At 37.6% G+C, this 11,590-nt stretch overlaps 2 protein-coding genes across 5 annotated transcripts; one reads left to right on the forward strand and one right to left on the reverse strand.

Moving 5' to 3' along the window:
• On the reverse strand, window positions 1-3,396 carry LOC107631074 (transcription factor bHLH143). Of its 3 annotated transcripts, none has more exons than XM_016334393.3 (4): window positions 3,288-3,396; window positions 2,317-2,909; window positions 2,014-2,177; window positions 1-1,927 (listed from the first exon to the last, which is right to left on the reverse strand). In XM_016334393.3, the coding sequence occupies exon 4, from the start codon at window positions 1,908-1,910 to the stop codon at window positions 885-887; it is 1,026 nt and encodes a 341-aa protein (XP_016189879.1). In that variant the 5' UTR covers window positions 1,911-1,927; window positions 2,014-2,177; window positions 2,317-2,909; window positions 3,288-3,396; the 3' UTR covers window positions 1-884. The 3 variants fall into 3 exon arrangements, with proteins under 3 accessions (XP_016189879.1, XP_016189880.1, XP_088365826.1); XM_016334394.3 differs by having other exon boundaries at window positions 2,317-2,900; window positions 3,288-3,343; XM_088509700.1 differs by lacking the exons at window positions 2,317-2,909; window positions 3,288-3,396 and having other exon boundaries at window positions 487-688; window positions 856-1,927; window positions 2,014-2,152.
• A 627-nt stretch (window positions 3,397-4,023) lies between these two features.
• LOC148572471 (uncharacterized) lies at window positions 4,024-9,879 on the forward strand. Of its 2 annotated transcripts, XM_088510053.1 has the most exons (21): window positions 4,024-4,327; window positions 5,063-5,338; window positions 5,452-5,954; window positions 6,027-6,250; window positions 6,357-6,434; window positions 6,522-6,587; window positions 6,666-6,734; window positions 6,810-6,884; window positions 6,958-7,011; window positions 7,168-7,254; window positions 7,335-7,403; window positions 7,485-7,550; window positions 7,633-7,728; window positions 7,852-7,917; window positions 8,002-8,485; window positions 8,573-8,659; window positions 8,774-8,902; window positions 8,993-9,127; window positions 9,263-9,375; window positions 9,446-9,539; window positions 9,625-9,879. In XM_088510053.1, exons 1-21 carry the CDS (start codon window positions 4,141-4,143, stop codon window positions 9,796-9,798), a joined length of 3,132 nt encoding a protein of 1,043 aa, XP_088366179.1. In that variant the 5' UTR covers window positions 4,024-4,140; the 3' UTR covers window positions 9,799-9,879. The 2 variants fall into 2 exon arrangements, with proteins under 2 accessions (XP_088366179.1, XP_088366180.1); XM_088510054.1 differs by lacking the exon at window positions 7,335-7,403.
• Window positions 9,880-11,590: the final 1,711 nt, after the last annotated feature.

The raw sequence follows: 11,590 nt of genomic DNA on the forward strand, positions 1-11,590 counted from the left end.
GGATCATAGATTGATAGTAATATTAAATTATTCAAGATTCAACATATACAAGCATGAAGCACATCAGACACCTGACAAGATAAACCTGCATACATGATACACCACTACCATAATCTTTCACATTACATTATTCACACAATCAAAACAACCGACACATGCTATATAGTACATAATAGCATAATGACCTATATCAATCACAAAGTACGATAAACTAGAATTGTTGATCATCATTCCTCCCTCAAAACAAAAGTAACCCTTCACCACAAATGCTATACCCAAACACAAAGGGGCCCCATCAAGAAACTCATGATGAACACTAGGAGGGCTCTCTCCCCTTCAAGCACTATCCCCAACACAAGGAGAACTTTCATGGTACTTTAAGAGTTTTATGGCAGCATGTTATGTATGCATACTTTGAAAGATGAAAGAGAGGACAAAAGCATGAAATCAAGAATTGGAAAAAGCGGGTGGAGTGTGGGACCCCAGTTACTCAATGCGCATGCATTCAATCACCAACCGGGTGCAACACTTGAGAGAAAAAAAGGAGAGGGTCCTCATATTTACAGCACAGCTTGCCACTACTGCCTCCATACCCTTCAATCTGTGACCCTTTACTCCTTCAACAAAAGCTACTATATTGTAATCATTTGGTCAACAAATTGAAGCCCCATTGCGCAATTTGCTCCAACTGCAGTGGTAAAGAGAGTAGTACTATCTATTTTAGCATTAGTACCTTTATTTCCCAAACATATGTACCCCGAAACAAAAAGAAAAGAAACAAGCAAGCATACTAGGTTAAAAAAGAGCTCAAAGAAATGCATCTTTCCACTTCAACCAACATACTAAAACTTGAACCTGGGTGGCAGTGAGTAGCTAATTATAGTTTACTCCAAGTGTTGAGTTTTGGACGCCAAAGCTTTCAAGTACTCAATAGTTTGATCAATGACAAAAAGTGGCTGCTTTCCTTTTGCACCAGGAATCAAGTTCTCAAGAACTCTCAATAATTCCCGAATCTGGTCCTTTTTCAACTGAAAATCACCTGCCATTGATTTACCTACTTTCTCAGCGCCAAAAGAATTCTGTGATTCAGCATCACTAATGCACTCGTGGTTTTCATTTGGTCTTAACGAACTGGAACTGTCCACAGGTTGTGGTGATCTATTGCAGCCACCATCAACTAACTTCGGCCTTTTGTTAGGCCAGTCATAGGTAGCAACCCCCTCAGTTGTGTGTTGAAATTGTTCTTGCATACCATAGGTCCTTTTAGTAACCAAAGGGGAATGGTCTGTACTTGTTACCTCGTCATCATCACAATCATTATAATCACTGTCATCATCATCAGAATAAAGCAATGCATTGATTTCCTCCGTGTCTTCATGCATTTCACTTTCTTCATGACCTACATGATCATTATCAGACTTTTTTGGTAAACTGCAATCGGCTAGACCATTTTGACGCATACTACTTGTCCATCCCTTCTCATTTATATCACAAGCTAGAGGAAATTCTCTAGCAGAAATAATTGGACCCTGGACATGAGGGAGGCCAGGACCGTAAAACATTCGTGTCTTATTACCAGAGCGGTCAAAAATCAGGAATTTTCTCTGCAAAGATTCAGGATTTGCATTTTGCAAAGACCCTCCAGTATGCACTTCTTTGAAACCTGTTTTTGCAATGGGATGCCGAAGGAAATGTTTCAACTCATCTGTTGGCTCAGTCTTTGGACCCGGGATAGCAGGAGCTGCAGGTCCTTGAAATGCATTGACAGCAGGAAAGATGCGAGTGGTAGAATTTAAACATGCTGAAATACCAAGTAAGCTGGGGTCTTCCAGCATGCCAAAGCAATTCAAATATGGATATCGCCAAGCCACATGCTGTGGGCGAGGCAAACATCTATCAGCCTTAACCATTCAACGAAACAAACGACCTAAAAGAACAAGAGAATCCATCACTCAATGCTAAATGCAAGAAGCATTTGACACTAGAGAATAAAGTGCATTTGGAAAGACATACCCGTAAATGCTATGTACACCAGATATCGGATTAGATCTCCAGTGACTTGCTGCTTCTCTTAGGAAAAAAGGAAAGAAAAGGAAAACAACAAACTCCAACTTAACGAAAATGAAATCTGAGTAAATCTACGTGACGGGCTTAAGCAAATGACGGAAGTACTCAGCCTGCAAAGGATCAGAAAACAGCATTGATGATTCAAAATTTCAAAAAAGCTACTAGCTTATAATCACATGTATAGATAATAGAAATGATTCAAACGAACAGTCAGGGATAATGTATACAATCACCAATGTTTTCACTGACCTGACAAAAGTGCAGCGGTTGGAAGCAAGCTATAACTCTAACAACAATTGTCGATTCACCTTCAAGGCCATTCTCATGTTTCAATGCCCGAAATCTTGTTTGGCTTGCTGCTTGGCACACCATAACTTCTTTTGACCCTTACCACACTACTCAGTCAATCACTCAATCTGAATGTTTTATGTGCGCCAAAGAAATGCCAAACAGAATATGGCAACGAAGACACCAAACAAAAAACAGGGATGGCCAGACTAGAGATCAATACGCAACAATTACACACTAAAGATACAAGTATACAACACAGGGAATCTGCCTCCGCTTCCTATATCTTAGCCAATTCTATACTTATCAGAAGAAAAGATAAAACACTGGGTAGCTTCCATGGCAGTAGCCCAAGCAACAAGGGAAAAAGCTAATATAATAGAGTATTATGGAAATGGTGATTTACAGAATAACTTTACAATACAAATTCAACCGCACAACTTGACGGAACACATCAACAGAAAGACCCAACCAACGCATGCTGATTTCTTTCAGATATCCAGAACTTCTTAAAGCTTCATGCAGATATTATGCGCTCGGAATAACTGGCATCCCTAAAACAATATTATATCATCATTGAATAAAGATCAAAGTTTGTTTGTACAAGACACAACACTCACATTTCTAAAATCAGAGGGGAAAATGTCTTAGATGAAAAACACAACAATAATCACTGTGAAAATGGACATACAAATTGCTTGTTTGCAATCGCCATCACACAATTACATGAAAGATCTAAGATGTTAATTTCAGAGGTAGATGACTCAAGAAAGGAAAAAGGCATATCCTTATGGGAATTGACAATAGACTGGAGGAAATCTAGCGCAAATTCAAGTAAAGTCTTCACATTTTTCACCCGATCACCCAATTAAGAAGAGAATATAGAAAGCTCAAAAAGCAGAATAAGGAAAACAAGCGTTTGAAGTACTTACAGATGGATATGACTTGGTATGAGCGAAAACAATGTCTTCTTTTCAGCAGAGAATAAAGAAAGAGAAAGAGAAAGAGAAAAGGAAGCAGTTCAAGTCTATATAGACACCCAATTTTCACTTTTTAGTTTTTACATTTTTAAATTCTTTTTTATTTTTTATCATAAATTTAAAATAATAACCTATTAAAAGATTATTTGAATTATTAACAACGAATACAATATTTTTTAAAGATGAGTTTTACATAATATAGGATTTTACTATCATGTGTCTAAAGATATTGGTTAAACATATTTTAATTTTTTTTAATATTTTTGATACATTCAATGCATTAAAAACATAAAAATATTTATTTTTATAATAAATAATATTAAAATATTTTTTATAATATGTTTGATCAATATCTTTAAGACATAGAATAACAAAATTCTATAATATATTCCGAAAAGATTAATAAATTTGTTGATATAATCATTTTCAGAAATCTTTGATATAATATTTAGGATTTTTTATAGGTAATTTATAGGAAATTGTCCGATAATTAAATATGAATATTCTGTTTTCATAAATTAAAACTTATTATATCATGTAGGTTGTCAAATAATTTCAGTTAAAAAATTATATTATTTAAGTTATCTACTCATTTTTCCCTAATTATTATAATGATAATACTTGAGACTTGATCCTCATCGGATAATCTTGTACGTTGTACGTATCACCGCTTATTATTTTTAAGGGCCCAGCTACACATACAAGTATCCAAGCTTCCAAGTTGGCCCAGCCCAAATCGAAGACACGCGCATAAGGAAGCATAACATGGCGCGTCAAAATCACGCGCTCAACACAAACGGTTCGTATGGCAGACTCTTCCACTTCCTCCACTTCTTCCACTTCTCAAAACGCTTCGAAACCAAGGAAACGCTCCCAATTTCGAGCAAAAATCAAAGTTCAAAAAATAGAAATCGTTGTTCGAAACCTCCATCAAAACAACATCAAACTCTACGTGAAGAATCTGAAGAGAAAACGAAGCAAATACACTCAACGTAAGTTCATCAAGAAAACCTCCCAATTTTAGTTTTCTTCTACGTCGTTCTTCTCTAGGGTTTACTGTGCTATTATTCTTGCTTCTTTGTCACACTGTTCTAAGTTCTACGTCATTCTTCTAAGTTTTACGTCGTTCTACATTCTTGTTCTAAGTTCTCTTGCTACTGTTGTTGATTTTTGGGGCTTTATTCCGTAGATTGGGGGTTGTATACTGTTTGAACTTGTAATGTGACTTGATATTGATGCATGTTTGAGTGATATCTCACTGATATATATGAATGTATCTGAATAATTTCAATGGGTGTATCTCACTGTTATCAATGGGTGTATCTGATTCTTACATATGGGTGTATCTTACTCTTATCAATGGGTGTATCTGACTCATATATGCGTGTATCTTACTGATATCTGAATTAATTTGATATTGAAGCATGTTTGAGTGATAACTGACTGATATATATGGATTTATATGAATAATATCTATGGGTGTATCTCCCTGTTAACAATGAGTGTATCGGATTCTTACATATGGGTGTATCTTACTGTTATTAGACCTTGTAATGTTGCTTGATATTGAAACATGTTTGACTGATATCTGACTGATATATATGAATGTATCTGAATAATTTCAATGGGTGTATCTCACTGTTATCAATGGGTGTATCTGATTCTTACATATGGGTGTATCTTACTGTTACTAATGGGAGTATATTTGTGTGTATTTTTTGTTTCAGACAAAATGGCAGCAAGAAACCAAACGAAAGACCTTAAGTGTGCCACACATCTCCTGAGTGATAAGTTCAGAAACATGGCTGAGGAGAAGAAGGCAATTGTCAGGGATCTCGGATTTGGTGGGTTGATGCACGTCCCACCTCTAAGGGTGGATCACCAACTCTTAAGGGAACTGGCAAACAACTTCAAACTTGGGGAGAACAAACTGAAGACAGGATATGGTTCTTTCCAAATAACACCAAAGACAATAGGTGATGCGCTTGGCATCAATGCAACAGGTAACTAGCTCAAAATTATAGGTGTATATTAAGTTCATGCTTGGGTGTATTTAAGGTTGATGCTTGGGTGTTTTTGAACCGATTTTGATACTTTGTTGTTTTCTTTTTTGTAGGAAATCTGTTTCCTGAGAAAGTTGAGTATAAGCAACTTTATAAGCAACTTTCTGATGATGACAAAATAATTTATAGAAGATTCCAGGGTAAGACCCTCAAAAGTCTTACCGATGAAATGATGGAAATCGGCGTTGGCAGCGAAGAGGAACGCCTGATGTTCAAGAGGATATTCATCCTCTACATACAGATGGCGTTCCTTTTGCCAACGACGATAAACAAAATATCGCCCGTGCACCTCGCCCCAATTTTTAAGATGGACGGCATATCGGAGAGAAACTGGGGGGCGCATGTTTTGACCTTCTTGATCAAAGGCATCACAGACTACCAGGATAAGAAGAAGAAGGCAATTGATGGCTGCCTCTTTGCCCTCATGATAATATACTTTCATCTTTCTGAAAACAAAGGCAAGAAGAGGGCCGAAAGACCACCAAAGCCTTGGATTGCCAACTGGACTAAGGAGAAGTTGGTGGAAAGAATGACTGCAGAAAAAGAAGAAACTTTGGTAAGTAAACATAATATGTTGCTTGTATTTTATTTACCTGAATGCTGCTAGCTAAAATATCTCATGTTTCAGGGGATTGTGAAGATGGCGGAGACAAGAGCAAGAGAAAAAATGAAAGAAAAAGAAAAAAAAGAAAAAACACAAGAAATCAAAAAAACAAAAAAAAGGAAGGCGAGTCCAACATCGTCTTCGGAGACAGAAACAGCTACTGACAGTGACACTACTACCTCTGAGTCTGAGAGTCAACAAGACTCGGAGGATTCAGCAAGAAAACACCCCATCAAAAAGGGGAAAAAGTAAGTACCATACTTGGGTGTAATTTCTTTTTCGAGTTGGGTGTATCTTGTTGATCACGTTGGGTGTATTTTATTATGTTCTAAATAATCACTGTTTGCCTTCCAGAATGGACTCCAGAAAAAGAAAGCAGAGGCAAGAGGAGCCAGATTCTGATTCAGAATCTGAATCTGAACAAAGTGATGAGTAATGTCCTGAAATTATTACTCCTTTCTTTTGGCTTCATTATAAAGATTTCGTGTATTAACTGAAGTGTCTGTTATTAACTTATAGGAGTGAAGAATCATCACCTGCAGAGAAGGAGAAGGAAAAGAAAAAAACAAAAACAACACCAAAAAAGTAAGCACTTCTTTGCATAATATTCTGTGATAAAATTAATTTTTTATTTCTGATTGGTACTCTTTTTTTTCCACCCAGAACACAACCAAAAAAGAAAAAAGTTCTCGTGGAGGATTCACCTCCTAAAGAAGACCAATACTTTGACGGGTACAGTACCTCGTAAGCTATATTACCGTCTATCGTCGTAATTATTTTTGTTAACATCTTCCTTTATGAATGTAGTGAGACATATGAAATATCAAGTGATGAACTGGATGAATGGCTAGGGCAAAACGTTGATAAATCTGCTGCAGAGGGGTATGTCTTGATGGGCTGTCTATTTCATATTTTTTTGTGTTTTGCATGCTAATAATTGTTTCTTGTTTTGCAGGGAGAACCAACCTGACCTGCGATCGACAGAAGGTCGCTATGTGTCGTCTGAAACGTAAGAAGCTTTATTATTTAATAAAATCTTGTTATCATGAATTGGGTGTGTCTTGTGGTACCATTTGGGTGTATTGAGTGGATCAAGTTGGGTGTATGTTGTCTAATAAGTTGGAATATTAACTTTGTTGTGTTGCTTGGATCAAATCTGTCTTAGAATACCGGCTGTGAACTTGGGAACTGATGCTCCTTCCTCTCAAGGAAACACAGAACAGAGTAGTGTAAACCAGCCGTCACAGAGCATGTAATTTCTCTTTCAAATCACCGTTACTTTTGTTCTTCTATTACCCTTCTACTTCTAATTCTGTATATATTTTTTTTTAGAAAAAAAAGCCCTTTATTATTTTATTCAAGAAAAAAAAGGCAGGAAAAAAAAGCAAAAACTGCAAGTATGTAAGTTCTCAAAAAAACAAAGCCTGTCTTATTTTTGAATTGTTCGGGTGTATTTCTTGAATTTCTTTGGGTGTATTTTAGGTTGAGTCCGTCTGATTCGAATATGATGGTTGTGAGGGAACAGACACCGTCCGAAGCGCTTGCAATGTGAGTTTTACAATAATATTCAACCTTATAACCTTATTATTTTCAAAGGCGTTGTTAACCTTTCATTTTTCTTCTTGTTTAGAGTCCCGATTCAGGTTTTTGTGCCGGCATCCCAAACAACCACAGAGACAGATTTTGAACCAACCCCTATGCTACAGATTGAAGGGACTACAGAAACGTAAGAAATAGTATTGAGTGTATATTTGTTTGGAGTTTGGGTGTATATTAGCTAACAGTTTGGGTGTATATTGTTCCTGATTAGTTTCTTTTACGCCGTGATTAATTTTTTGTAACTGTGCAGCACTCCTGAAACCCCCAAACAACTTCAAGAGACCACACCCACGGTTCCCCCAGCTCCAACTAAAGTGTAAGTTCATCAGACTAAAATCAATCTTTGCTTATCATCTGTATATTCTTATTCTTATTCTTATTCTTATACATGATGACGCAGTCATCCAGACGCAGAAGACGCTGCTGCCCTGTTGATGATGGCACGGACAGCTTCCTATGTTCCGAAAACAGATCCAGGGGTGCCATCATTCAGCCTTGGATTGACTGATTCAAGCCAGGAGGGGGCGTCAACGCAGGAGACAGAAATGGAAAAATCTCCAGAAGCTGCGAATTTGATAGAACAATTGGACAGTTTGGTCCAAAGAATAGCAAGCAGCGCGACGAAGGGAAAAAACACAAGTCCACAAATTCAGAGGGAGACTGGGGGAGAAAGTTCTGCAAAGTTTGAAACTCCTCGGGGATTATATCAGATTACGGATGATATGAAACAAAAGTGCTACATCTGGGGGACGAGACTGAAGGAAGATGCAGATGGCAATACTAACGAGTATGAGGAGATGTGCACTCTGATTGGCCAAGGAGAATACATTTTGATGAGAATGCACCTTGCTTCCCTCCAGGCAAAAAGTGATATAGAATCTCAGGTAATATTAGAATAAGATTACTGTTTTTACACCAAAGTCAATTACAATGCTTATTAATGTAAAATTGATTTCGGCATATATTTCTAGATTGTATCTGCCGTCTGCCTCATCCTCAACAACAAAAATGAAAAGAGATTTCAAGAACAAATATACTGTCTCCCCCCCGATATTGTGGTAAGTCTTACTTCTACGATCTTCGGGTGTATTTTCTGTATTGATTTGGGTGTATTTGTCACGTTCCATTGGGTGTAAGTTTAGTGTTTCATTTCTCGTTTCCCATTCTTGCAGTGCATGGCGCTTTCGGATCACCCAAACGGGGAATTCGTATCACCAAAAACGAAAAAGGAATTCAGGGTGGAAGCCTACCCGAGTTTCATTCCCTTCATAGATAGAAAAAAATTGACTTCGCACCCATATGTAAGTTTTCGTTTGCTAAATTTGTTACTACGCTTATTTACTTATTTGCAAAATAAAATAACACACTGTTCATGTGTGGGAATCCTTCAGATTTTTGCCCCTGTCTGCTACGCCGGGCATTGGTGGTTATGGCTGATAAATACAAGAAAGCGGAAATGTCAAATACTTGACCCGCTACACAAAATAGCTCCCACTGATGAGAGAAAGACCATTAATAAATTCACTGTAAGTTGCCTCTGTCTTCTTTACTTTAATAGATAGGTCTATTTCGTTAGTTGTGATGGGTGTATATTGTCCATTCAGTTGGGTGTATCTTGTCCATTCATTCGGGTGTATTACTGATTTGTTTTCGTATTTAAGGGATACGTATTTTCAAGATTGATAACATATGCCGGCGGGAAACCTCTTCAGAAAGGGGAGAGGGAGAAGGAAATTAAATCACCATATGTTAAAATATCAGGCCAAAAAACAAGGTATAAATTTGTGAGTCTGAACATTAAACTTTTGTAAATGAGATTTGTAATTTATATTCTTTGTTTTCAGCTATGACTGCGCTGTGTACGTTATGAAATGGATGGAGATAATTGAGCCAGAAAACATCAAAAAGGGGAAGTATCAATGGGATAATTGGCCACAGGTAACTGTCTTTAAAACCATATAACTCTGTATTACTTTACTGAATTAATATTGCTGTTTAAACAGAATATACTTTTTTATTGTAGGAGGAGGTGGACCACTATAGAGTGGAATACGCATCCCGTATACTATTCAGTGAGATGAATACACAGAGAGATCAGGCAATTAGAGAGAGTAGTGCTATAAGGCTGTCGAAGCCATCCTCTATATTATTAAGTCCATTTTGTCAGATTAATTCTACTGATATAGAAAGTGGGTAGTTTGTAAATTGAACAAATGATGTAAATATTTGCCATTTATCAACAACTTCTATTCCATGTATATTTTTTCCCATTTATCAACAACTTCTATTCCATGTTAAATTATCTGTGCTGGTAAACTGTCTGTGATGTATTCAAAAGCTGTATTACAGGTGGTAAAATATGAAGGAAAAAATCAAGGCATATATAAACACAAACTATAAACTGCTACACCCAACGCAAGTCTAATAATACACCCAAGGTTGTATAAAAATATACACCCAAACTGTCTGCACCGTATTCAAAATGTATGAATTACATGTACTAAAATATGAAGAAAAAAATCAAATCAAATATAAACCCATAACCTGAGAATTTTTACAGCTTTTGTTTTATATATATCTATATATGTGTCTATATCTAAATTGTGAATTAACGAAAATACACCCAAAATAACGGTGCTTTTACACCCATATTCTGAAAAACTATACACCCAACCAGTTATCCCCTGCTGCTGGTACCCTGAACTGATAACTCATAACGTGTCCTTGATATTGGCTGCAATTTGAATGCGCCGCTGATGCAGCATCAAACAGGTTTATCTGAAATATAACACACACACATTACCTAAACTATTAACGAGAAAAATAAACTCAATCGCCACAAATTTAAAGAACATTACTTTTACCTCGCTTAAAACTTTCGTCTTCTTCTTCTTTGTGGCATTTGCGATCTGTTTCTCCAGCTTTGAACCTAGCCTGTTTTTTGGACGTCCTCTTGTTCGAATCCTTGGCGGGCTTTGAAGCTCGTTAACGGATTCCAAGTTGGCGTCTTCGTGGGATAAAGAAGATGTCCCCTTCCTTTTGGCTTTTAATGCTTCCATCTCGGCCATGACGTTATCGTACGCGCGGTGCAGAATTGCAGTCAGCTCCTCCGATTCGGAGGCAAATTCGCATATATTTTGCGAACGAAAAACCAATTGGTCGAACCTCTTGCTTCTTGGCTCCATTAGTGGCTCGTCGTGGCTGCTCTTGATGTGTGTGTGTCGCCTCTTTACCTTCTTGCTCCATCGTTCCAGTATGTATCTCGGTGACACTTGGCTTACTTGTTCGAAGCTTAACACGCTTAGTGCGTGACGGCACAGTATCCCTCTCGACTCGAATAATAAGCAATGGCATTTTACCTCGGCTGCAACCGAGTCGTAAGTAACCACGAACTTGTTGAATATTGAGCTGGAAACTTGTTCTCCGACTTCGTATACTGAATAGCCTAGAGCGGAATTCTTCAGTCTGGTGATGCAATTCGCCTTTCCTCTGAATTGCGCTTGGACTTCCCTAAACTTTGCGTGAGTGTATGCATCTTGAAACTGAGCTTCAATGCAGGATTTCGTTGCACACGGTATGACCGTATGAAAATCTGCAGCATCTGATTCTCTCTCTGCTTGCTCCCTGCTTCCGAGGCAATTATCGTATTGTTTGACGAACTGAATAAGCGAGCTGTTCCGGGTGATATACTTGTTAAAAAATGAATGCATGCTCTCGCTCCTTTGTGTGCTTCTCATCCCTGCCCAGAAATGGTGATCCAGATAGATAGGAACCCATATGTGACGGTCTTCGTACAGATCTGCATAATACACCCAAAGACAGTCTATAAATACACCCGAGAAAATATGTAACTTACACCTCTGATGCAGATTTTAAAAAGACATTACCTGAAAGCCACTTGTTGTCCCCAAGACCAAAATTCAGCAGAAAATCGTTCCAATTCCTATCGAATGAGTCTCTGCTTTGAGAGTTCCAAACAACTTGGCTCA

This window comes from Arachis ipaensis, chromosome B3, assembly GCF_059453495.1.
Source record: "Arachis ipaensis isolate K30076 ecotype BB chromosome B3, ASM5945349v1, whole genome shotgun sequence".
Lineage (NCBI taxonomy): Eukaryota > Viridiplantae > Streptophyta > Magnoliopsida > Fabales > Fabaceae > Arachis > Arachis ipaensis.

What these genes read in the sequence shown, in the direction of transcription:
- LOC107631074 (XM_016334393.3), bottom strand. Translation starts at nt 1,910, where the DNA reads ATGGTTAAGGCTGATAGATGTTTGCCTCGCCCACAGCATGTGGCTTGG.
- LOC148572471 (XM_088510053.1), top strand. Translation starts at nt 4,141, where the DNA reads ATGGCAGACTCTTCCACTTCCTCCACTTCTTCCACTTCTCAAAACGCT. An exon ending in GATAAATCTGCTGCAGAGGG is followed by an intron (nt 6,885 to 6,957) that starts GTATGTCTTGAT and finishes CTTGTTTTGCAG; the next exon opens with GGAGAACCAACCTGACCTGC. An exon ending in ATTGAAGGGACTACAGAAAC is followed by an intron (nt 7,729 to 7,851) that starts GTAAGAAATAGT and finishes GTAACTGTGCAG; the next exon opens with CACTCCTGAAACCCCCAAAC.